This window comes from Heterodontus francisci, chromosome 11, assembly GCF_036365525.1.
Source record: "Heterodontus francisci isolate sHetFra1 chromosome 11, sHetFra1.hap1, whole genome shotgun sequence".
Lineage (NCBI taxonomy): Eukaryota > Metazoa > Chordata > Chondrichthyes > Heterodontiformes > Heterodontidae > Heterodontus > Heterodontus francisci.
In genome coordinates, this window is record NC_090381.1 from 49,420,221 (window position 1) to 49,446,959 (window position 26,739).

The following is a 26,739-nucleotide window of genomic DNA, read 5'->3' on the forward strand; positions in this document are numbered from 1 at the left end:
TAATCAAGTCCCCTCCATCACCTCTTTTCCCAATACTTTGATGACTGTATTAGTGCTGTTGCCTGTTCTCACCTTGAACTGGAAAATTTCTTCAACTTTGTTTCCAATTTCCACTCTTCCCTCGCCTTCACAATGTCTATCTCCGACTCTTCCTTCATCGTTTTCTCTGTCGCTATTTTTTGGGAATAGACTATCGACCAATATCCATTATAAGCCCACTAACTCCCATAGCTGCCTTGACTACACTTCCTATGACCCTGCTTCCTGTAAGGGCTCTACTCCATTCTTCCAGTTTCTTCATTTCTGTCATGTCTAGCTTGATAATTACACCTCGCCTTCCAGTACTTCCAATATGTCTTCCTTTTTCCTCAACCCAGGAATCTCCTCCACCATAGTTGATAGGGCCCTCGACCGCACCCCTTCCATTTTCCACACCTCCTCTCACCCCTTCCCCTCCCTCCCAGAATGATACAGTTCCCCGTGTCCTCACCTAAAACTCTATCAACCCCCACATTCAATGGACCATTCCCTGCCATTTCTGCCACCTCCAGCATGATGGTACTACCAAAATGATCTTCCCCTCCCTCTCCTTTCAGCATTCTGAAGAGACCGTTCCCTACAACACTCTGGTTCACTCCTCAATCAACCCCAACAGGCTCTCTCCATCCCATAGCACCTTCACATGCAAGCACAGGAAATGCAACACCTGCCCTTTTACCTCCTCCTTTCCCACTGTCCAAGGCCCCAAACACTCCTTCTGTGTGAAACAGGGATTTACTTGTACTTCTTTCAATTTAGTATATTGTATTTGCAGCTCACAATGTGGCCTTCTCGACATTAGGCAGACCAAACACAGATTGGGTGACTACTTTGTGGATCACCTCCATTCAGTCCAAAAGCATGACCCTGAGCTTCCTGTCATCTCTCGTTTTAATTCTCTGCCTCACTCCCACTCTGACCTTTCCGTCCTCGGCCTCCTTCACTGTTCTAATAAAGTACAGTGGAAACTCAAGAAACAGCAGCTCATCTTTTGATTGGGCACTTTATAGCCTTACAGACCCAACACTGAGTTCAATAATTTCAGATCATATCCTTTGTCCCCATCTTTTCGAACAGAAGCTTTGGTAATGGTTCTGCTATTTGGGTTTAGGTTCTCTTCTAGACACATCTATTTCTTTACTTGTCCCATTATCATCTCTTTTAGTCTTGCACCATCATCCCTTTTGGCATTTAATCTCTCCTGCTTTCCAACCTATTACAGACCTTTCCTTTTGTTCTTTCCACCCGCTCCCCTTTCCCTCCCTCTGTACCTGCTTAAATCCTACTACATCTCAACCTCTTCCAGTTTTGATGAAAGGTCACCAACCTGAAACATTAACTTTGTTTCTCTCTCCACAGATGTTGTCTGACCTGTTGAGTATGTCCAGCATTTTCTGTTTTTATTTCAGCTTTTTTTTCTGGATCTTCTGAATGACAGGTTCTGGGAGTACTAGACTAGATGATGTCCCAAGTATCTTCAGAGTGTCTCCCAACATATCAAAGGGGCCTAGTTTGATTTTCTTTAATCTGGGCGCCAATCAACCTTGTGCAACTATCCTTTTCATGAGGTAGTGTACAGCCCATTGGAATAATTCTCACAAAATTCTCCTAAATTGGTTGTTAGTGTAATTCTTAGCATATTTGGGATTGTTTGGGATGCTGCTGTCATGCCAAAAAGACGTTCTGCCTACCACACAAATGAGTAATGTGATATATGAATTCCAGTGTTGGTGCGATACCAGGTACATAGGCTGCATGTTCCAACAACTGGCGGATCGTATCAAACAGCACGTCCCTTCGGCTATTCGCAATAGGCCGAGTACTGACTGTACTCCATCAGCCCATAATTACAAAGCTCAGAAGACAATATATAAGGTTAGATGTGATTCTGCTATTGGACAGCACTTACTGAACAATCCCGAGTGTGCTAAGGATTACACTAACAACCAATTTAAGATTATCAGTCAGGCTCACAATGTGGCATGCTTGCGCTTGCTGGAAGCTACATATATTCATACACAGGGACCTGGCCTCTGCAGGCAAAAGGAACATGTCCAGGTGTTGCGCCTTTTTTGAATTAAACAAAGGCGTGGAGGACAATAGTTGCCTGGTGCATTCTCCAATGTTAATGCCTCAACCAATCAGAGCCGACTTGCCAACCAATCAGCACCCTTTTCTCATGCAGTTTAAATTGTTAATCTCTTTGAAATTTGGCATTCGTGCATCTATCCTGATGAGTGCAAGATGAAATGCTTCAACGGCATGTTTCTTTTTTCAGCAATACCCAAATTCTGTACTGCCAAGCGACTACTAGATAATTAGTTCAATATTACTAGAAATCACAATAGTTGAGATTCTATTACAGTATCTTTAATACCACAATCATGTCACCCATTCACACATAAATTCTAGCTTTACAGGACTGACGTGATGTGATCTGAACAAACAATGAATATGTCTGTGGCAAAAGAAGCCACACAGTAGGAAGTATCAAAAGAGGATGAGAGAGGTCAATGACTATTATTTGATAAGTCCAAGTTGTGGGATCTGATTGTTCACGCCTCCTGCCAAAGCAGTTAAGGCAAATTTTTAATTATGGTTTGCATTCCTCACATAACACAAGCCTGCAATTATCCACAGGTAATTTGAATGCATCATTTGAAACTCTCATATTTCATATAACAGCTATGGCTTGGCCCAAAGTTGTTAACTTTGTAAGATGTATCTGGGATAAGATTTCTGTTGATAAAGAACTTTATGTTGAAGACACTCCAACAATAAACAAATCTGAATCCAAAGAAATTAAACATGTACTTCAAAGCAGCACAATAAGAAACATCTAATTGCAATGTACTTTTGAGCACATAGTAAAATAGAATCTAAACTGAATCCTGAGCCTAAACCTTGGATTCCACTTGTTATAATACAGCTTGAATTATAAACTGTAGCAAGCATTCAGACCTGGTGAAAAAGAGCATCTTTTTCAGATGCCAGTGATGTATGTCTTTCAAAAGAAAGGCTTTCACGTTATTACAACTAAAGTTGTGTCTGTTTGCCATGCTGTAATTGCAAAAGAAGCTTCACCTGATACTTTGTTGCTTCAAAATGGGCTGAATTTTACTAGCCCCTCATCACTGCGGGTCGCGGCATAGGGGCCGTTAAAATTCTGCGGGGAGAGGCCCATCTCGACCCGCAACGTCAAGAAGGGCCTGCTGCTTATTACCGGCGGCGGGGCGACCTCGGTGCGGCCCCCACCACCACCTGGTGGCGGGCCCTTCAGCTAAATATGCAGATTAACATTCAGTCGATGACACTTACCTGCAGGTGGCGGCCGTCCCAGGCCGATTTTACAGCTACCATTCATGCTTCACACACCTTCAGAACTCCTGAGTTCCGAGGCGAGAACCTGATGGGGAGGAGGGAGGAATAAACTTTTCAGGGCGGGAGGGGTGGAGGAGCGGGAAAATCAATTTTTATTTGGATGTGGGGATGGTGGGAAGGGATTGAAGGACAAAAGTTAGAAGTTTGGGGGGTAAAGTTTGGGTAGGGAAAAAGGCATGTTTTGGTTATTTTGGGGAATTGAAATGACCATTGAGGGGGTTGGGCAAGGGCCTCCATATCTTTATTACCTGTCTAATAAAAATGCTGGTTAATTTGCCTTTAAAAATTAAAACTTCATCTAAGAGCTTAAAGCCCTTTAAAAATAGCACGGCACCTGCATGGAGGCCCCGGACCCCCTTGCTGGGGACGCAGCAGCTGTCGCCTCAAAGTCATTGGGGGCAGCCACTCCACCCCCTCTATTTAAATGGTCCCCTGCGCATAATATTGCGGTGGCTCCTCGGCGGCACTTCCGTGTCGGAAGGCCTCCGAGTTGAAAGCGCATCGCCATGGAGCACAGCTCACAATCAAAATTCAGCCCAATAAGTGGTAATCGTGGAAGATGAGATAAACTCTGCAGCAGTCTTCAATAGTCTGAATTTTGAAGTAATTATTGAATACAGTTATCACATAAAGGTGAAGCTGTGTAAACTTGGAACATCTTTGTACAATGATGCTTGGTTAACATGTGATATTTAAGAATTAATATGTGTAGTAAAAAATCAGACTCTGCTATCCGTCCTTCTGAAACACCTGATGTGTTAGGTGATGGTAGCACATGATTATTACGGCAACTGATTGATGCAATGACAACTCACTTCAAAAGAAACTAAACAAATTTGCAATTTACAAATTTACCTTTTAATAATAAGAACAAGGAAGATATTTGTTGGCCAAACCACCAAGAAATTCCCTGCTCTTCTTGGACTCATCCACCTGACAGGGTAGACAGGTTAATATATCATTTGGCAGGTCAAACCTCCAACAGTGCAGCTTTCCCTCAGTCTTGGGTAATATTTATCACTCAGCTACCATCACTAACAACAGATTATCTGGTCATGATCACATTGCTGTTTATGGAAGTTTGCTGTGTGCAAATTGGCTGCTACATTTCCTACACTGCAACAGTGAATGCACTTCAAAAATACTGCATTTGTAAAGCATTTTGGGACATCCTTAGGTCATGAAAGGTGCTATATAATATAAATGCAAGTTCCTTCTTTTACTGCACTTAAGTGTTTGCTTAGATTAAGCATTAAGTCTCCAGAGTGGGACTTGAGGCCATGATTTTCTAAGTCAGTGGTGAAAATGTTACTACTAATCTAAGCTGGCCACTAAGATAGTAGCACTCTCAGTGCTCTGATTGTATTCTGATGAAGCATAATTTGGGGTTGTATTAAAACAGGTTTTCCTCTTCTAGCACTTCAGCGCAAGGGAGCACCTGGATGAAGCGCATAGAAGGTGATGAGTGAACAAGATCTCATATCTGTAATGCAGCCCACCCAATGTTCTGCCCATCTGAACCCCAAAAGTTAAACATTATAAATTCTGCTTGAAAGTGACATTCCTCTTTGCTACTTTTAATTTACAGAAAATAACTTCAAATAACTTCATGCCTCTAAAGGAATCTGTGCCCCAAACAGGAAAAAGAAATGTTATGAAGTATTGTATTCTTTGCTCTTATTTGAGGTTATTTCAGGGAGTGTGTAAAGGTATTGATTGTAAAGTGTTTTAGAACATCTTGATGTTGTGAAAGCCACTATATAAATGTAATAAAATAAAAGCAAAATACTGCAGGAAACCTGAAATAAAAACAAAAAATGCTGGAAATACTCAACAGGTCTGGCAGCATCTGTGGTGACAGAAGCAGAATTAATGTTTCAGGTCAGTGACCCTTCATCAGAAATGTTAGAAATGTAATATGTTTTAAGCATAATAAAGCGGGGGCGGGGCAAGAGATAACAAAAGGCAAGGTGTTGATAGGACAGAGGGTCACAGAGAATAACTGACCAGGAGGTCATGGAGCAAAGGCAAAACAGAGAGGATGTTCATTGACAAAAAAATGAACAGCCCTGGCCCAAAGCACAAACATGAAAAAAAACAGTGGGTAGGCACATGGTAAAAAAAATGAATGATGAAACAAACTAAAATAAAATAAACAAATTAAAAAACAAAAAAGGAAATATAACTAAAAATAAAAAGGGGGGCCCATCATGCTTTGAAATAATTGAACTCAGTGTACAGTTTGGCAGGCTGCAGCGTGCCTAATCGGTAAATGAGATGCTGTTCCTCAAGCTTGCGTTGATGTTCACTGGAACACTGCAGCAATCCCAGGACAGATATGTGGGCATGAGAACGGGGGGAGTGTTGAAATGGCAAGCAACCGGAAACTCAGGGTCCTGCTTGCGGACTGAGCGGAGGTATTCCGCAAAGTGGTCACCCAATCTGCGTTTGGTCTCTGCAATGTAGAGGAGACCACATTGTCAGCAGCAAATACAGTATACTACATTGAAAGAAGTACAAGTAAATCACTGCTTCACCTAAAAGGAGTGTTTGGAGCCAGGGATAGTGAGGAGAGAGGAGGTAAAAGGGCAGGTGTTACACCTCCTGCGATTGCATGGGAAGGTTCCGTGGGAAGGGGACGAGGTGTTGGAGGTAATGGAGGAGTGGACAAGGGTGTCGCGGAGGGAACGATCCCTTCGGAATGCTGACAAGGGAGGGGAAGATGCGTTTGGTAGTGGCATCACGCTGGCTGTGGCAGAAATGGCGGAAGATGATCCTTTCGATGTGGAGGCTGGTGGGGTGGAAAGTGAGGACAAGGGGAACCCTGTCACGGCTCTGGGAGGGAGGGGAAGGGGGAGGATAGAGGTGCAGGAAATAGACCGGGCACAGTTGAGGGCCTGTCAACCACGGTGGGTGGAATCCTCGGATGAGGAAAAAGGAAGACATATCAGAAGCACTGTCATGGAAGGTAACATCATCAGAGCAGATATGTCGGAGACAAAGAAACTGACAGAATGGAATGGAGTCCTTACAGGAGGCAGCATGTGAAGAAGTTTAGTCGAGATAGCTATGGGAGTCGACAGGCTTATAATGAATATTAGTAGACAGCCTATTCCCAGAGATGGAGACAGAGAAGTCAAGGAAGGGAAGTGTCAGAGATGGACCATGTAAAGGTGAGAGAAGGGTGGAAATTGGAAGCAAAGTTGATAAAGTTTTCCAGTTCGGGGCGGAAGGCAGGAAACAGCACCGATACAGTCATCAATGTACCGGAAAAAGAGTTGGGGGAGGAGGCCTGAGTAGGACTGGAACAAGAAATGTTCGACATATCCCACAAAAAGACAGGCATAACTCAGACCCATGTAGGTACCCATAGCAACACCTTTTACTTGAAGGAAAATAAAATTATAAATGCATGCTATTTTGTTCTTTCTCTGCTTACTTTTTTTAATGGAGCAGGTCCGTTAGCTCAGCTGGATAGAGCGTGATGCAGGAAGATGCCAACAGCTTGGGTTCAATCCCCATACTGGCAGTGGTAGTTCACAGAGACCTGCCTCCTCGCCTTGCCCCACACTTGAAGCGTGATGACCCTCAAGCTATGCATCACCAACTGTCTCTCTCTAATGTGGACAGATCCTTTGGGACTATGGCTACAGACTGCTTTCTTCAGAAGTTTATTAATGGCCTGGATTTTTCAGTCAGCAGTAAAGGAATAGTGCTTTAATCTGGCATCCGATCCAGTACGGCACCATTCACAGGGCATCTGTTGGGTCTGTAGCATGTACTTTCAGGTCGGGAAACCTGGAAGAATGGGTTTCCTGAAGGTCCGGCTGAATTTAAGTGTGGGATCTTTTTAATGTTTTTGTCTCTGTTTTCTGGCCCAGGAGATGACTGGGATTAGAAGACAAGGGAAATTGCAGTCCAGAGGCAGTTTGGAGTCAGGGGATGTGGGAGAGCAGAAGCCAGAGACAGTTCAGAGAGTTTGTGGAGGAGAGTGGAAGGGCCCAACGGGTGGGGTGAGAGGGGGATGGTGTGGGGGTGGTGGTGTTTGATTGCAGGGAATGGGTGAAGCAGCTATACTGGTTTCAGCAGTGAGTGGAAAAGCACTTAATGCCTGGAATCAGCAATCCTTACCGCCCTTTTGCCGGCGGGTTTCCCGAGACACCACAAACTTGGCCAGCCAGGGTTAAATTTAAAGCGGTGGTTAAATATCAGGCTAGAAATCCAGAGGCCCAGGCTAATGCCCTGGGAACATGGGTCAAATCCCACCATGACAGCTGGTGGAATTTACATTCAATTAATTAATCAAAATCTGCAATTGAAAGCTAGTCTCAGTAATTATGCCATTTAACTATCATCGATTGTCGTAAAAACCCATCTGGTTCACTAATGTTCTTTAGAGAAGGAAATCTGCCATCCTTACCTGGTCCAGCTTATATGCGACTCCAGACCCACAGCAATGTGGTTGACTCTTAACTGCCCTCTGAAATGGCCTAGCAAGCCACTCAGTTGTCAAGGGCAATTCGGGATGGGTAACAAATGCTAGCCTTGCCAGCAGCGCCCACATCCCATTGTTACAACCGGGTGAGCAAGGGGTCTCAGGCTCCCGTCTGGCCCCTTTTCTGGTTTGGCCGTTACAGGGTTTAACTTTTAAAACATAGTGTTTTTAGCTTAACAGCTCAGTGAGTCCTTGCACACTGATCTTTAGTTGTAATTGTAAATGAACCAACCAGACAGGTTTTCTCAGGTTTAAACAAGAAAGATGTAAGTTTATTAACCTTATCACTCTAACTCAGTTAAAATTACTAAACTATGTGACGCAACCATGCTAGCATACATACGAGAGAAACACACACAAATAAATACAGAGGGGAGGAAAGAGTTAGGGCAGGTGGGTTGAAGTAGTAAATAGAATTCAGTTACTGTCTTTAGTTTTGCTGTAAAATCCTTGGTTGTAATTGCGGTCTTGTAGTTCTTGCTGAGGCCCATTGCACACTTTCAAACTTACTTCTCTGGTACCAGAGGCTGAAGAGGTCCTCTGTTTTGACACTCAAGCTGCTGCCGTGGGTCCCCGGGACTTTGCTGCAGAGAGAGACAGAGAGAGACTTTCCTTCTCTTTTGCCTTCAAATTGCAGTCTGTTCTAACCTTTCTGTGAGGCATAATTCAAACAGTTCCCAGTCTGGCCAGCAGGTGAAACAGCATCTTCTGCGAGGGTTGGTGGTTCTCAAAGTTCTCCAGTCAGGCTCGGTAGGGTGTGGAGCTCTGGCTCTTACACAGATAAAGAAGGTTGATTACAATGATTGCCCAGACCAACATTGTTAATTGAATCAGTGATCACTTCCATTGTATCTCTATTCAACTGTCTTTCAGAATGCAAATGTGCAGCCATGTTTCAGTTGTCCAACTCTGTGGTCTTTTTTTAAACAAGTTCTGTGCAATGTCCAGCAAAAGGGTTCAAGTAGTGTTCCATCTGATGAAATTAATGTTTCCATTTGACCGGTGTGGTTTCCATCAAACCATGAAAAAATAAAAGACCTCATTACAATATTCAAATTGTTAACCCACATCCTACGAGCGGGTTGGTTGCCTGCCCTCTATGCCACCTCCACTAAAACTGGAAATGGGTGGTTTGGGATCAGGATTCTGGTTTTTAACCTTTTATCATCCCACTTGACCGAAGTCTACCTGTTTTGCAGGTTAAAATTTCCCCTCAACCACGCCCCTGCAGAATCTAAACCAGGAAGTATAAGTTAGATGTAAATTATATAGAGAAAGTGAAACAGAGATGGGAAAAGAAAGATGGGATTAAGAGAAAGAGAGAAATAAAAGAGATGGACAGAAAAAAAAATATATACTTTTTTAAATCGTCAACACTAATTAGCATCTGAAGGAATGAGGCAGCACATTTTTAAAATTAAGTTTTCAGGGCCAGAGAGTTGTTTGGCAGTAATTATCACTATCACACCATTAAAAATTGACTTACTCCTGAATGCATAAGTCCTAACTTTTTATGGCACATTTAGTGGATAATTAGTTGAACTTAATGCTATTGCATGTATTTCAATGCCGGGTCTATTGATGAGGATTTGCTGTAGTGCAATTTCTGGATTTCCACATTTAACTGCACATGTGCATAATCCAAAAGTTTCTCTTGGACTTACTCCATAATAACGGTGAGCACTGTTAACCTCACCATCAATATTAACGCAAAGACCAGGCGAATACAATATTTGTACTCAAGCCACTAATAATCCTGTGCTGCTGCAATTCACATTATTTAATCAGCAACGTAATGGAAGGGATTGTCAACAGTGCTATCAAGCGGCACTCACTTACAAATAAACTGCTACTCAGTTTGGGTTCCACCAGGACCTCATTACAACCTTGGTTCAAACATGAACTAAAGTGCTACATTCCAAATGAGTTGAGAATGACTGCTCTTAACATCAAGGCAGCATTGACCAAATGTGCCATCAAGGAGCCTGACAAAAATTGAAGTCAATCAGAATCGAGGGAATCTCTCCACTGTCTGGGGTCATACCTAGCACAAAGAAAGATGGCTGTGGCCATTGAAGGCCAATCATCTCAGCCCTAGGACATCGCTGAAGGAGTTCCTCAGGGCAGTGTCCTAGGCCCATCCATCTTCAGCTGCTTCATGAATGTCCTTCCCTCCATCATAAGGTCAAAAGTGGGGATGTTCGCTGATGATTGCACAAGGTTCAGTTCCACTTGCAACTCCTCATATACTGAAGCAATTTGTGTCATCATGCAACAAAACCTGCACAACATTAAGGCCTGGGCTGATAAGTGGTAAGTAATATTTGTACCAAACAAATGCCAGGCAATGATCATCTCCAACAATCTGACCATCTTGCCTTGACATTCAACAGCATTACTATCGCTGAATCCCCCACCATCAACAACCTGGGGTTTACCATTAACCTAACTGGAACACATAAATACTGTGGCTGCAAGAGCAGGTCAGAGGCTGGTATTCTTTGGTGAGTGACTGATTTCCTGACCCCCCCCCCCCCCCAAACAAACCCTTTCCACCATCTACAAGGCACAAGCAAGGAGTGTAGTGGAATACTCTCCACTTCTTGGATGAGTGCAGCTCCAACAACACTCAAAAAATTCATCACCATCCAATACAAAGCAGCCTGCTTGATCAGCACCCCATCTACCTTAAACATTCACACTCTCCACCCCTCGAGCACTATGGCTGCAGTATATACCGTCTACAAGGTGCACTGCAGCAATTTGCCAAGACTTCTTTGGCAGTACCTCCCAAATGTGTGGCCTCTACCACTCAGAAGGACAAGGGCCATAAGTGCACAGGAACACCACGCCTCCAAGTCACACACTACACTGACTTGGAAATATATTACCGTTCCTCCATCGTCACTAGGTCAAATTCATGGAACTCCCTACCTAACAGCACTCTGGGAGTACCTTTATCAAAAGGACTGCAGTAGTTCAAGAAGACAGCTCAACACCACTTTCTCAAGGGCAATTAGGGATGGACAATAAATTCTGGCCTTGCCAGCGATGCCCACATCCTGTGAATGCATGAAAAAATTAAATCTATGCATTTTTACAGCCTTGAAAAGCAGTGGACTTGCATCTGTCAAAGGCAAGATATTAAATCACAATCCAGCAGAAATCAACACAAATAATTTAATCTCTGGATAAACCATTCTGTTGTCTTCATCTCAGGTAGCACTTTTTCAATGAAGTCTGAAAAGGAAAGCTGATATACTTTAATCACAACAATAGCTTGTGATTAAATAGAAACCTGCTGAAGCTATTTGTTTTCCACTGCATATTTAGCAACTAGATTTGGAGTCATGTTTCCTAATAACATACCTCAACACCAAACTCGTAGGAGCATTATGCAGTGCATCAGTGTAAATTTTTCCAATTACAGCATTAGCCACCTTTATGGTCCCTCTAAGACTGTTATTTTGTGGACATATTTTAATGCTTCTGCCAATAAACACTGAGAACTGAGCTGAGACAATTACTAAAAATCAGTACAGCTGGTAAAATGAGGTGGCTTTTACTCCTTTCAGTCCAGGCTGTATTCAAAAGGTCACTGTATTAAAACATTGTTTAACGGGATGAGATACCTTTGCAGGTTCTTCCTGAGATTTTCAAGGCTTTGTCCCCGAGTGTGACACTAAGCTTTAACTGTGTACATTGCTTGAATTCCAGTTATACTCAATTTTCTGTCTACATCATTCATGAGCTCCCTGGACCAGTCCAATTCTACACCTAGTTACGCCAATAAGCTGATCTCGGAAAATATGCAGTAAACAGACCACTTCCATTTGAGTCTGTCTAAAACCCACCACTAATCATTCTACCATGAACAATGCTAATGCTGAAAATGCAGTCCCAAGGAGGAAATTGTCGCAGTACAGCAGCACCCATCACAAGATGCTGTATATCTTCCAAAAAAACATCATGCTACCTCAAACTTGCAACCACACTCATCATGCTGGAACATCAGAATGATTAACTTTATATTGTTCAGTATTGCTGTATTATGTCAAAAACAATAAATATCTGGGGAATAGTTGAAGACCGTAATCCATTCTGAGGGTTCCGATGACATCCACAAACCAATCAAGCTGTATTTGTGTAAGCTATGATGTATTTGAACCATTCCATTTGGATGACTGCCAAGTCACTGCCTCCCTCCCACATTTCAATGTGTACCTTAATTTAGAAAATGCAAGTAAACTATACATTCATTTGGTTTATTGCCATGGATGTAAGATTATAATTGGAGACAAGTTAAAGTCAGCATGAGATTTTAATTTTGATGTGGCTTACATGACCAAAGCAAAGTTGGGAGTCTAAGGAACAGCCCCCACTACTTACATCAACTCATCTCCAACTCAAATACTTTTTCCATAATCTTTTGGATTGGGTTATCAACAGCTGGTAATAATACTGTTCTTCTAAATCTGGATGAGGAATCAGTCAAATTAAAGCCAGAGATAAAGTTTGATGTTTAGTAGAAGGATGTGGTACTTAAATACTAAACTGACGTTATTCATATTGCTGCATTCCATTCCAATTAGGATTTACTCTACCAAGAGTTGTCTTGTTAAACACTCCTTTTTGAGGCTATCAGAGATGTATTGATTTCTATTACAACTAGCACTTATAGTGCAAAGCCTAATGGGAGGTTATATTTAGCCTGCGTCCCAATCCTCACTGGCACAGTATCTGGAATATTTCACTTTTCACATAAACCCATTTACAACCAGTTTATTGATTTCTGTGCTAGGGCTACAGCTTTAACAAGGAAATGGTTGTATAAAGATATCTGTGGATTGCCACCCACTAACCTTTCACACTGATTGGACCATATGATAGCATTGAGAAACAATTACTGATTACATCTGAATGCAGTTACTATTTATGATGCCAAGGATGATTTTGAAGGTGTCCTGAGAGTGCAGTATATTTCGAGGATCTAAAACTTCCCAAAACTAAAGTAGCTTATCAGCTACAAAATGCAATAACATGCAACAATGGCCTAGAATTTGCTTTAAGAATGACTGTGCGGCTAACAATGCTCACCATTATTCTGGAGTATATCGGACAGTAACTTCCAGAGTCTGCATAGACACGCTCAAAACATGAAAATCTGGAAGTCGCCCTCTAGCTTGCTCTGCTCCTCCACAAGCTGTGTTACACCAGTACCTCACTGATAGACTTGGCATTGAAATCTAAGTAAAAGCTTGCTGTTGCTATACTTACCCATTAGTTTCCCATTAAACATGTCAGAAAAAGTTAGGGCTGGTGCATCAGCTACAAATGAATTTATAGAAGTACGTTAGGTCTTAGTGACCGCTGAACAACCTCTCTGGCATGGAAATTTAATTTTACAAGTGTGGAGTCTCATTCCTATAGAATTTAATTATTGGAGATTTTATAAAAATTCTATTTGTTTTACTTTTATTGTGTCTTATATCTAGTCACTCACGTGGAAATGGAAGAGATGAGAGGTCTTGGGATGAAATTTAGAAGCGTTGGGGGAGATCAGAAGGATCGAGGAGGTGTCCTATCATAAGCGGGCTTGTGCGCGAGGGGGGGGGGGTAGGATAGGGGCCAGGTGGTTGCAGATAAGTGAAGCAGGTAAACTAGATCCAGCAGGTAAGCTGATAGCATTTCCCTCCTGGATCCAACAGTTCTTGCCTCCCTTTAGCTGCCGTGTTTCCTGAGGCCCGAAGTGAGGGTAAATTAAAAATGTTTTTTTTAATTCTGAGGCACGCAACCTCATTATAATATTTAAATGGTCAACCCTCTTCCTGTGAACGTGTTGGTTGCCCTCCCATGTTCCACCTCCATTAAAACCGGAAGTTGTCAGGTTCTGGTTGTGTTTCAAATTTTTTTTACGTGCCACCCACCCCAAACCCACTTGCTATGAGGGTTAAAATTCCCGCTTGCATGGCCCAGTAAGGATTCTTCAATCTGATTGGTTGAAAAGTCAAGCTGTTGCTTATCCTGTTCACACACACACCACAGAATCTTGGTAAAAGGCACTACCTTGGATCAGGCACCTGATCGCAGTAGGTTGCTGCTCAAAATCCTACACAAGTCTGCAGGCAGCTGTAAGCATGATGAATGGCAAGCATCATTCCTTTTCTGCTGACCTCAATATCCAGGCCATATCACAGAGTTCAGAAATCTGAGGTACTTACAAAACTGAAAATGATTCTGATTTTTCTCGTAACTTGTTTTTGTTTCATTAGGTTGAAAACATGAGACTGAGGTATAGAATTCTGTCACCAATAAAAGAAGCTAATCTGATATTGTGTGGGGATAATGTCAACAAAGGATCCATTAATCCTCTCCACTGAACAATAACTTCCTTACAAAACCCCATCTCAAATATGTGGTGGAAAGATGTAGAATCACACAGGTAAATAGGGTAACATATATCCCAGAAGCAGCAAAGATAAATACTTTGTTCTATTGTTCAATATACAAAAAATGCCTCATAGCTTGATTAGATACTGTTAATTTTTCCTATTTTAAAGGGAAGTTTTTTTTTATTCTGTTGCTACAGCATTGATATTGAAGCACAATGCTTTAGTTACTGCAGAAGAAAACAATGGAGCTGTAATCACCCTAGAAGACTCCTATTACAAGAGCCTCTTCTGCACTACATTAAATAGCAAACAAAAATTTTCTTTGCGATGCTGTACTGCTGTTTATAAGTGGAACTGTAAATGGCATGAGTGCCCTTAAAGCTCCAAAATGGTAGCCACAATGCGAGTGACTCGCGCCAAGCACCATACTGCTGCAGGCATTCGTGCGCATTCAGTGAACTTCTGCCAGAAGTATGCAGAGCAGGCAGATTATGATGTCAATCAGCAGACAATGATGATTTGATGCGAGCAGTGCCATAGAGCCACTGTTACTCGCCCAGGGTGGTGCCTCAGCAATCCTAGTGATTTGTTTGAGGATAGATTGCTGGAATGCTGTGACGCCCTGCAAGTGCCTTTACACGCTATAATCTGCAGCCATGATGACAGCAGTCTGAGCTTCCGCTGCAGCACTCAGATAATGGGTGGCTGTTCGTGTTGCAATGGAAGCTGAGGCATCAGCCATCAGATACTACATCATGGTTGGATCGACAGTGTGAACGGAGTTGACTATCTCTTTCTTGTGCAAGAAAGGATGGGATCCAAGCTCTGCCAGGTTGATGCCAGATTCCTCCATACTCCTCGGCACTGACTGCAGGCTTCTCACTTCAATATCAATGCTGTAGCAACAGAATAAAAAAAAATACTTTCCTTTAAGATAGGAAAAATGAACAGTATCTAATCAAACTATGAGGCATTTTCCGTATATTGAACAAGAGAACAAAGCAATCTGTTATGCATTACCATCAGCGCTCTTCTATAGGCTGCTCCACTGAAGTCCTCATTTAAGTTCTCTGCAGTGCGACCTCCGGTGAGTGGCTTTCCCCCTGCCCTGGCTGCAGCTGACTCATGCCCAGCATCTCACCATATGCAGATCCCACCTATGAATATAGGAAATAGGAGCTGCAGGAGGCCATTGGCTCTTCAAGCCTGCTTTGTCATTCGACAAGATCATGGCTGATCTTCTACCTCAACTCCACCTTCCTGCACTATTCCCATAATTCTTAATTCCTTTAGTATCCAAAGATCTATCGATCTTTGTCTTGAATATACTCAACGATGGAGCATCCATAGCTCCCTGGGGTACAGAATTCCAAAGATTCACAACCGTCTGAGTGAAGAAATTTCTCCACACCTCAGTCCTAAATGGCTGACCTCTTTTTCTGAGACTGCGACACTGTGTTGTAGATTGTCCAGCTAGGGGAAGCATTTTCTCAGCATCTATCCTGTCAAGCCCCTTAAGAGCTTTATATGATTCAATTAGATCAGCTTTCATTTTTCTAAACTCCAGGGAATATAGGCCAAGTCTACTCAATCTCTCCTCATAGGACAATGCCCTCATTTCAGGAACCAGTCTAGTGAACCTTTGTTGTACTCCCTCTACAGCAAGTATGTCCTTCCTTAGGTAAAGAGACCCAAACTGCACACAGTACTCCAGGTGTGGCCTCACCAATGTCCTGAATAATTGTAGTACGACTCCTTTACTCTTATACTTTGTAACAAAAGCTAACATACCATTTGCCTTCCTAATTGCTTACTTTTACCTGCATGTTAACTTTCCATGTTTCATGTACATGGATCCAGATCCCTCTGAATGCAAATATTTTCCAGTCTCTCAGCACTCACAAAATATTCTGCTCTTTTGTTTTTTCTACCAAAATGGATAACTCCACACTTTGGCACATTGTATTCCATCTGCCATGTTCTTGCCCACTCACCCAACCTGTCTATATCCCTCTGCAGCCTCTTTGTCAAATGTCTTAATAATCACTCTCTTCTTGGTGTTTCTCCACTGCCTGGTCAGGTTGCACCTATTGGGTATCTGATTGCAAAAAGGCACAAGGGTAGAGTTGTGGTGCAGAGAGAGGTGGGGCCGGTGGGGAAAGCAGGAGCTGCATGCTTACACCATCTCCAGCTTGTAAATCAGAAGAGAGTGTGAGATGAGGAGGAGGTGGGATGTGAGAAGGAGAATTAGATATGAAGATACCGTTGTCTTCAATGGTTTTAGCCCCAGTGCTTGCCACATCCTCAGCATCGGTCATCCAAATAATGATCAGCATTGCCTCCTCCATAGGAATTAGGACATACAGGGGCTCCTGTTACCCCAACGGTTAGCTCCTGCTGCCATTGGTTGGGTGCCACCTTGTCCTGCAAGAGAGAGGGAAGTGTGTCAGTGAGTGAAGTGCAATCAGTTTGGTTGATGTGGCTGTCATGGTTGAATAGCTGGCGGTGTGTGCATACTGAGAGATGTGGGTGTGAGGCTTGCTGCAGTGCTAAATGTGGGAGGGTGAGGTGAAGCATGTGAATGTTCGGTATGAGTTCTGATTGATGGAGTTTGTTGGTAGCTGAGTGATAGGGTGTGGTGATTTGAGCAGTGGCTGAGGCTAGTTGCAGTTGGTAGGATCTTGCATTTGAAAATGCATTCACTGAATATAATCAGTTGTGTGAGGTCAGTGAACTTCTTGCAGCACTGCATCCAGGTCCTCCGACTTGACTCCTGGCATTGATCTCCACAGCTATCTGCTCCCGCTGCCTTTTGACCATGTGTCTGGAGTGCCTCCTTCCCCCTGCGGATAGAGGACATCTCTCCTCCTTTCCACCTCTTCCACCAAGACCTCCAGGGCAAAGTCTGGCAACTTTGGGACCATGCTCTCCCACATTGTACCATTCCTTTATCTTTCCCAGGTCAGATTCTCTTCAGCCACAACTCCCAGCATCTGCTCCAGCTACAATGCACATCCCCTTTAAGAAGTGCAGGCTAGCTTTAATTGGTGCTAGTCAGTTATGATATTGCCCCCCAGCTGATACTTCCAGTCAATGTACTGCATGATTATCAGGAGCTCGATGCAGAGATCATGAAAATGAGTAGGCAGCACCAAGTTGGCATGCTGCCTACATTTCAATCCATGCGTGAGGGTTAATCATGCATTATGTTCCTTGCGCCCATTTTAAAGGGCTATCCAACTTATCCCCCAATTTATCAATTGGCAACTCTGGCCTCTACAAATCTATGAGCAACTACACATAAGCGACACTAAAGAATGTACTGTAAAGCTGCACCACTTACAAAATGGGGGTTTGAGAAAGCAACAACTATTTCCCACTCACAACTATTTTCTTAGAACTTTGTGTGGTATAAAACATGTCAGTTATTTGCATAATATTTGGTTCTACTTTGAAGATTTTTCATGATTTAAAATCCTTATGAAAAAGTATTTGGCAAAACCTTACAAACAGATGAGGTAATGATGCGAACTGAATTAAAACACATCGTCTGAACACTTCCCAATAACACCATTGTGTCAATTGACATACAGTTCTTCCACCTCCTCTCTCTGCAAAAAGAAAAATTGGTTTGTAAAACACTTTTTATGAGGACAAAGTTCCTTGAGAATTCTAACATTTTTTTCTGTGTGGCTCATTCACTTTGTTATATCATAAAATGAGCAGTGTCCTTCAATGAAGCAGCATCGACCCAAACTTCCCTGCTTTCAGCCAAATAAATGAGGAATGCAAACCTTTTAGCAATCTTTTTCATCTAATACCAGCCCAAAATACTTCACAAAAATAGCATATATTTTTCCAGAGGTAGTTTTAAAAAATTAAAATTTCTGCAAATTTGAATTATATTCTAGGGAAAGCAATAAAAAGGATTCACATTTAAATACACAAAAGCTAAGTTACAACGAGCATACATGCTTTTTTAGTAAAAATTATTTAAGTATTATGCAATTGCTCTTACCTCATGGATTGGATTATAGTATCAATAATCCAAGTTTTAATGTGCAAATTGTACTTTCTAATTTATTTCCAATCGAACATAACTGAAATTTGTCTCTCTACCAACAAGTAATTCTCTAAAGGCAAACATGCTTATTAGAAAGGCTTCTAGTAATGGTTACTGATTAAATCAGGTGTTTGTTTTTAATTCTACAGTATGTCACAGCATGCTATAAAGTAACATTTCTCTCTCCATACAAAAACAGCAGAAATATTGACCTCTCCAAGAATCTACATTGTAGTATAATTGAGAAGGTCTTGCTATGTCGGGGCTAACTACTGTGTATTGTTCTTATCGTAAGCCAGCTTTGGCAGGGTATCTGATAAGAGGCAGGAATTGTATTTGCAGCCCTGCATCCTTTACATGTTGATATTTGTCTGCTTGCCACCATTTATTCCAGTTGTTTGAAGGGAAAATGGGCAACTTAAAACAGTGGTGCATTGATGCTTTGCAGAATGGAGAATATGGAGGGCTAATTTTAACTCTGGATGAACCAGATTTACCATATTTCAATTGTTTATATGCACTAGATGCACAAGAGTCCATTGCTCCATTTGCACAGTCAGTGGGGAATATATTTGCATCCAGTTGACGTACTTTGAAATTATCTGCAATGAATTGGTGCATTTAGACACAGCAAGCTCAAACCATTGCAAAGAATTGGTACAACTAAAAAGAATTATGTGCTCATCTGGTTATAGTAATATAATATAGTAATAATATAATATAGTAATATAAAAATGATTTTCTTAATTATGCTGAAAAGCAAAACGTCACAGTTATACAGACAGCAGCATTATTAAAACCAATACACTGTAGGGGATTTTTTTAAATCGCACTCAAGCCACTAAGGATCAATGTTCTATCAAAATATTTCCTGTTTGCTGCTCTTCAGGCAATGTTAGATTGTGCTGGTGCTATTGGGACCCCCAAATCTTAGGTCCTGTGCAGCTGGTTGCAAAGCACGACCCCAGTAAACTCTGTGGAATCATCATTCACTTTCAGCAGCATACAACATGTATATAGCACATATTCTTTTGGGCCTCCTTATCTCGAGAGACAATGGATACGCGCCTGGAGGTGGTCAGTGGTTTGTGAAACAGCGCCTGGAGTGGCTATAAAGGCCAATTCTGGAGTGACAGGCTCTTCCACAGGTGCTGCAGAGAAATTTGTTTGTTGGGGCTGTTGCACAGTTGGCTCTCCCCTTGCGCCTCTGTCTTTTTTCCTGCCAACTACTAAGTCTCTTCGACTCGCCACAATTTAGCCCTGTCTTTATGGCTGCCCGCCAGCTCTGGCGAATGCTGGCAACTGACTCCCATGACTTGTGATCAATGTCACACTATTTTATGTCGCGTTTGCAGACGTCTTTATAACGGAGACATGGACGGCCGGTGGGTCTGATACCAGTGGCGAGCTCGCTGTACAATGTGTCTTTGGGGATCCTGCCATCTTCCATGCGGCTCACATGGCCAAGCCATCTCAAGCGCCGCTGACTCAGTAGTGTGTATAAGCTGGGGGTGTTGGCCGCTTCAAGGACTTCTGTGTTGGAGATATAGTCCTGCCACCTGATGCCAAGTATTCTCCGAAGGCAGCGAAGATGGAATGAATTGAGACGTCGCTCTTGGCTGGCATACGTTGTCCAGGCCTCGCTGCCGTAGAGCAAGGTACTGAGGACACAGGCCTGGTACACTCGGACTTTTGTGTTCCGTGTCAGTGCGCCATTTTCCCACACTCTCTTGGCCAGTCTGGACATAGCAGTGGAAGCCTTACCCATGCGCTTGTTGATTTCTGCATCTAGAGACAGGTTACTGGTGATAGTTGAGCCTAGGTAGGTGAACTCTTGAACCACTTCCAGAGCGTGGTCGCCAATATTGATGGATGGAGCATTTCTGACATCCTGCCCCATGATGTTCGTTTTCTTGAGGCTGATGGTTAGGCCAAATTCATTGCAGGCAGACGCAAACCTGTCGATGAGACTCTGCAGGCATTCTTCAGTGTGAGATGTTAAAGCAGCATCGTCAGCAAAGAGGAGTTCTCTGATGAGGACTTTCCGTACTTTGGACTTCGCTCTTAGACGGGCAAGGTTGAACAACCTGCCCCCTGATCTTGTGTGGAGGAAAATTCCTTCTTCAGAGGATTTGAACGCATGTGAAAGCAGCAGGGAGAAGAAAATCCCAAAAAGTGTGGGTGCGAGAACACAGCCCTGTTTCACACCACTCAGGATAGGAAAGGGCTCTGATGAGGAGCCACCATGTTGAATTGTGCCTTTCATATTGTCATGGAATGAGGTGATGATACTTAGTAGCTTTGGTGGACATCCGATCTTTTCTAGTAGTCTGAAGAGACCACGTCTGCTGACGAGGTCAAAGGCTTTGGTGAGATCAATGAAAGCAATGTAGAGGGGCATCTGTTGTTCACGGCATTTCTCCTGTATCTGACGAAGGGAGAACAGCATGTCAATAGTCGATCTCTCTGCACGAAAGCCACACTGTGCCTCAGGGTAGACGCGCTCGGCCAGCTTCTGGAGCCTGTTCAGAGCGACTCGAGCAAAGACTTTCCCCACTATGCTGAGCAGGGAGATTCCACGGTAGTTGTTGCAGTCACCGCGGTCACCTTTGTTTTTATAGAGGGTGATGATGTTGGCATCGCGCATGTCCTGGGGTACTGCTCCCTCGTCCCAGCACAGGCATAGCAGTTCATGTAGTGCTGAGAGTATAGCAGGCTTGGCACTCTTGATTATTTCAGGGGTAATGCTGTCCTTCCCAGGGGCTTTTCCGCTGGCTAGGGAATCAATGGCATCACCGAGTTCCGATTTGGTTGGCTGTATGTCCAGCTCATCCATGACTGGTAGAGGCTGGGCTGCATTGAGGGCAGTCTCAGTGACAGCATTCTCCCTGGAGTACAGTTCTAGGTAGTGCTCAACCCAGCGGTCCATCTGTTTGCGTTGGTCAGTGATTATGTCCCCCGATTTAGATTTGAGGGGGGTGATCTTCTTGATGGTTGGCCCAAGAGCTCTCTTCATGCCATCATACATTCCTCTGATGTTTCCGGTGTCTGAGGCGAGCTGAATATGACTGCATAGGTGTTGCCAGTAGTCGTTTGCGCAACGCCTAGCTGTTCTTTGTGCAGTACTTCTGGCTGCTTTAAGTGCTGCGGATGTTAAATCGCTGGGGGCTTTCTTGTAGTTCAAAAGTGCAATGCGCTTAGCGGCTATGACAGGTTCCAGCTCTTCATTATGAGATTGAAACCAGTCTGCATTTCTCTTCGCACTTTTGCCGTAGGTGGTCAGAGCTGACTCATAGATGGCGTCTCTGATGTGGGCCCACTTGGTCTCAGCATCCCCTGTGGGAGTGTTTTGAAGGGCTGTTACAAGTGAATTTAGAAATTTTTGTAACAGCTGTGGGTGAGAAATTCTGCTCGTGTTGATGCGCGGATGGCCCTTCTGCTTGGAATGATGCAACTTCTTTGGTCTGAGTCTAACCTTGCTGCACACCAGGGAGTGGTCGGTGTCGCAGTCCACACTGTGGAAGCTGCGTGTGATTTGAACACTGTTTAAGGCGGCTCGCCTTGTGACAATGAGGTCTAGCTGGTGCCAACGACGTGATCTTGGGTGCCTCCATGAAACCTGGTGACAGGGTTTAGTGTGAAAGAACGAGTTGGTGATGCAGAGGTTATGATAGGTACACAACTCAAGCAGTCTCTGCCCGTTCTCATTCATCCTTCCAACGCCATAGCGCCCAAGGCAGGAGGGCCATGAGTCATGGTCGGCCCCAACCCTGGCATTAAAGTCCCCCAGCAGGAATAGGTGTTCGGTGTTGGGGATGCTGCTAATGATGTTATGGAGTTGTTCATAGAACTGGTCTTTAGCTTCAGGTGCGGAGCAGAGTGTTGGAGCATAGATGCTGAGTAGGTGTACTGGACCAGAGGTGGTGAGCAGTCGGATGGACAGTATGCGTTCCGAGCCATTTGAGGGAGGCTCTATCATGCTGAGCAAGGAGTTTCTGATGGCGAAGCCCACTCCATGCTGTCTTGGTTCTTCAGGATCCCTGCCCTGCCAGAAGAAGGTGTAGTCTTGCTCTGCTAGAGAGCCACTCGCGGGGAGGCGAGTCTCCTGAAGTGCTGCAATGTCCACATTGAATCTACTGAGCTCGTTGTTAATGATGGCGGTCTTCCGAGAATCGTTGATTTGTGTAAGGTCTTCCGACAGGCCAGGACACATAGTTCTGACGTTCCAGCTTGCAAAGCGAAGGGCTGGTACCTTCTTTCCTTTTTCCATGTTGTTTGGTGCGGTGTATCAGTCCACCTTTCGGGCAATGACCCTGAGCTCCAAGCACCCATTGAAGCAGGCAGACTGTGGCGGGACAGAACCTTATTGACCGGGGGCTGCCCGGTTTGAGGCGGGCGGTAGCTGTCCAGTGAGGTGCAATGACCTCTCCCACCGACAAAGGCAACCCGTGGCGCCCAGTTTCTACGCCAATTTATCTGGACTTATAACCCGTAACTGCACATATATAGCACCTTTAACATAATAAAACATGCCAAAGCACTTCACAGGAACAATTATCAAACAACTATTGACACTGAGCCAGAGAGGGAGACATTTGGACAGGTGACTAAAAACTTGGTCAACGGATAGGTTTTGAGAAGCGTTGTAAAGGAGGAGAGAGAAGTACAGAGACAGAGAGGATTAGGGAGGGAATTCTAGAGCTTAGGGCCTAGACAGCTGAAAACATGGCTGCCAATGGTTGGGAGAAGGAAGTGGAGGTGCACAAGAGGCCAGAATTGGAGGAACACAGAGCTCTCAGAGGGTTGTAGGAATGGAGCAGATTATAGAGATAGGAGGGGTGAGGCCATAGAGGGATTTGAGTATTTTAAAATCAAGGGATCAATGGACCGGAAGCCAATACAGTTGAGCAAGTACATTGTCCAAGTTACTTTGCTGAGGAGACATCCGAGCCTGTACCACTAAGTGAAGTATTCAGCTGACAAAAAGCTGGTATGAGAGGCAGTTTTGTGGTATCAATGTATGCAACAATAAAATGAAAGTTAGCTGCTGCCAACTAAATGGGGTACACCTGAGTGAACTGAAACGAGTAGTTTGGTGCAACAATGTGATACAAATGTAGGACCATCACCAAAAGAAAGTTTCAGCAAATCAAATTTGAAAGACATGTAAAAAAATATTTTTCCGTCATGACAAACAAAATAAATTTGTGCCTAAAGATTGTCAAATCTAGACAGATTTACAAGTTTAAGTTCAGGTTCAATCTGAAATGTAAGAATTGATTATTTGCCCAATATCAGAATTATGATGCCTCAAAACGTTAATATATCAAGCTCTTCGTTGAGGATTGATCTTGATTAATTCTTTCTACAAAAAATGGGTGGAGTAAATATTTAATATGAAGTATATCAAATGTTGGCTATACCAATTGTTTTCTCCCCCTTGCACTGTTGAAGCAATTAGGTTCTTTGAAGTTGTTTTCAACTAATCTGTTCTAGTCGTTTTTTGGGATTAGCCTCACTGCTAGATCAAGCTTTCCATGTCTGCATCACCATCAACAGCCTCTTTTGCACATTGGCACAGCTGTCAAGAGCTTCCTGGTGCTTCTCAGGCTTTTTCCCGCTGCATCTAGTACAAAAAGTACTGGTATTGATTCAAAGCTTTTGACATGCTAATTTGCTTAGCGACTGCATTAATCACTTTCCCATTCTGGCACGCTTCAAAATGGGACATTTTTCAAAGCTGGGATGTCTTTTTCAACGAGAATGCACTTATTTTCAAACACATTCTACTGTCAAGTTCACTGGCTGGAGACTTTTAGACAATTTATTTACAAAATATTACTTTGTACTGCTGCTGATGAAAGCAAAAAAGGGTATGACTTTAGTTTTATAACATCTTTCAATTTCAAGCAGAACAGCCCGCGAAACTTAAAGTACAGAAATAGATATTTTAAATGGAACCCTGTTAGAAATACATCACTTACTATTAGGAGCTATTCAATGCAACATTAATTATAATTAGGTTTTGTATATTTAAGAAAGTCTAAGATTCAGATGGAAATCAATTAAGTTAGACACAATAAGAATCTTAATTGCAGTAATTTATTAATCAAAATTAGCAGGAATAGTGCATCATTAGCCCAAAATGGAGCAAAAAAGAGTCCATGTTATTTTAGAATTTGACTCTAACATTATGACCACTCAATTTTGGAATCAAATCCTAATTTAAAAAGTCACACTTGTAAGATATAAAAATAATGATTTTGCAGTCACTACAAAAATAAATTTGTGCCTGAACACAAATCTAGAGAGATATTCAAGTTTGAGTCACGGCTTCATCAAATGTGAGATATAAGAATTGAATATTTGCCTATTTCTAGAATTATCCTCACTGGGGACAAAATGAAATTTCTGTTAGCCTCTGACCCCTTTAGCTGAAAGCAACAAAGAGACGATCTGGAGCCATGTCAGAACACAGTCAAATGGCAAACAGCAGGGGATCAGACTGTCAAAACAACACTTGGCACTCTATACTGGACAGTCTCTGTAATGCTCCTGCTATTCATAGAAACAAACCATGAAAAATGATCTGGAAAAACCCAATCAAAAACAACATTAGTGGCACTTGATTTTGTTGCTGAAGCCTTTCTCACTTTCAAACTTTATTCTGGACACCACTCAATCTTTATTCTGGACATCAAAAGTCCCTAAACGATCGGTCAGAAACAATGTGCAGCAAGGTTCATTATGTTTTTTCCCTGTGTCGTGTATAGTTGACATGTTTGATTTTCCATTGCTCATAAATTAAACTAACTGTTAACAAGAATGTTTTATAATCCTCAAGGAGCACGGTTGTTAGTTATTGCATTTAACTTGGAATCAGTGAAACAAATTGGATTATCTGCATCATTAAAGTAAGCAATAACGCTGGCCTTTGTTTGCCAGAAATGTAGCAGCAATGTAAAATTAAGATTTATTTATAAGGTTATTACATTTTGCTTGCCTCATTTTGGTCCTCATCTTTACCATAGCTAATAGGAGAAACATATGTAATATTCAAAAGGCTTGAAGTTAACCTAAAATCTTCAGCGCAACAATTCATAGGTAAAAATTGCATTGTTAATTTAAAAAAACAGTGCCAATGAAGCTCTGTATATCTGTCACACATAAATAAGCAAACATGTAAAATCTATAGCAGTATGCAGCCTAGAATGGATATCAAATTTACACAAAAAGACTACGCAGAATAGCTACAGCAGGTAGTTTTTGGCTGCAATGCGAATGAAAGTGATAATTTTTGCTGAAACAATGGCCAGGATTTCATGCTGGCAACAGGGGTATCGATGCCTCGGAAAAGTGATGTCGAAAACCCCGCATCACTTCTTCTCCGGAAGGCTCGCTGAACCTAGTGTCAATCATGCACTTAAGCGGACAGTGGCAGGGCTTCCACAGGATCAAGGACCCCTTTGCCAGAAGTCCCACCCTTGGAGGGCTGAAAGCCAATCTTCCACTGAGCAGCACCACCAGGAGGCAGTGGCTGCTGCTGGAGGAGCACCTACCGGAAGCCCAGGAGTGGCACTGGTCCCAAACCACAGCTAGGTCAGGACGGGTGCAGTCTCATGGGATGGGACTCTCAGCGCGCTCTCCCCCGTTCCCGATGTCTGGTCCCTCATTCATGCACTAAGTGCCTTTCAATCAGGAACCCCACCCCCCCCAGAGCCAGGAAGCAGCCCACACAGTTTTTCATTTCTCATGTCGTGCTTCCCTTGCGGCGACAGGGCTGCCTGCCACATGGCTAATTGCGGCGGCAGCGGGATAAGGCCCTTAATTGGGGTTAATTGCCAGTTAATGGCCTCAATTGGCAGCGAGGCAGAAAGGCCTGTGATGGAGGTGGGTCCTATGATGTAATTGGGACCCCAATGCCGTTTTAACACAAAAAAAGAAGTCTAATTTTAACAGCCAGCCTGGTGGGGAGAAACCTTTTGTGATCAGCAGGATTGGCTGCAGGATTGCAAGTGGCCACACGTTGCAGGCACTTAATTCAGCTGTAACAGATTGAGCTCGTTGGTTTTGAAGTGTTCAGCAGTTGATTAATTGTTCATTTTAGGTGCTTTACTTAGAATTGAAGGGGTATCTGACAACTCACCCCTCAAGAGGCTTGAACAGATAAAGATGGGTGCTGCTCTAGGTGCACTATACTGGATGCAGGAAGAGGAGGAGGAAGAAGAGCAGGCACAGCACTAGCACTGCCCTCAACATGCAACAGCAGCTGCATTTCGATCTCTCCAAAGGCAGCAGGTGAGGGCACCAGTTTGCAGAATAGCTTACCCAACCAATAGGGTCTACAGGTCACGGGTCGCCTTTTTCAA

At 43.1% G+C, this 26,739-nt stretch overlaps 1 protein-coding gene across 3 annotated transcripts in view; it reads right to left on the bottom strand.

Moving 5' to 3' along the window:
- LOC137375251 (ephrin type-A receptor 4) overlaps nucleotides 1-26,739 on the bottom strand; it is a 147,794-nt gene that overhangs the window by 108,897 nt on the left and 12,158 nt on the right. Inside the window, exon 4 of one of the 3 annotated variants that reach the window (XM_068042130.1) lies at nucleotides 8,240-8,686. The exons of the other annotated variants lie outside the window; for them this stretch is intronic. Within the exon in view, the coding sequence (XP_067898231.1) occupies nucleotides 8,643-8,686 (44 nt within the window). The 3' untranslated portion in view covers nucleotides 8,240-8,642. Of the gene's footprint in view, nucleotides 1-8,239; nucleotides 8,687-26,739 lie in introns of those variants that run through there. 3 annotated transcript variants of the gene reach the window in all.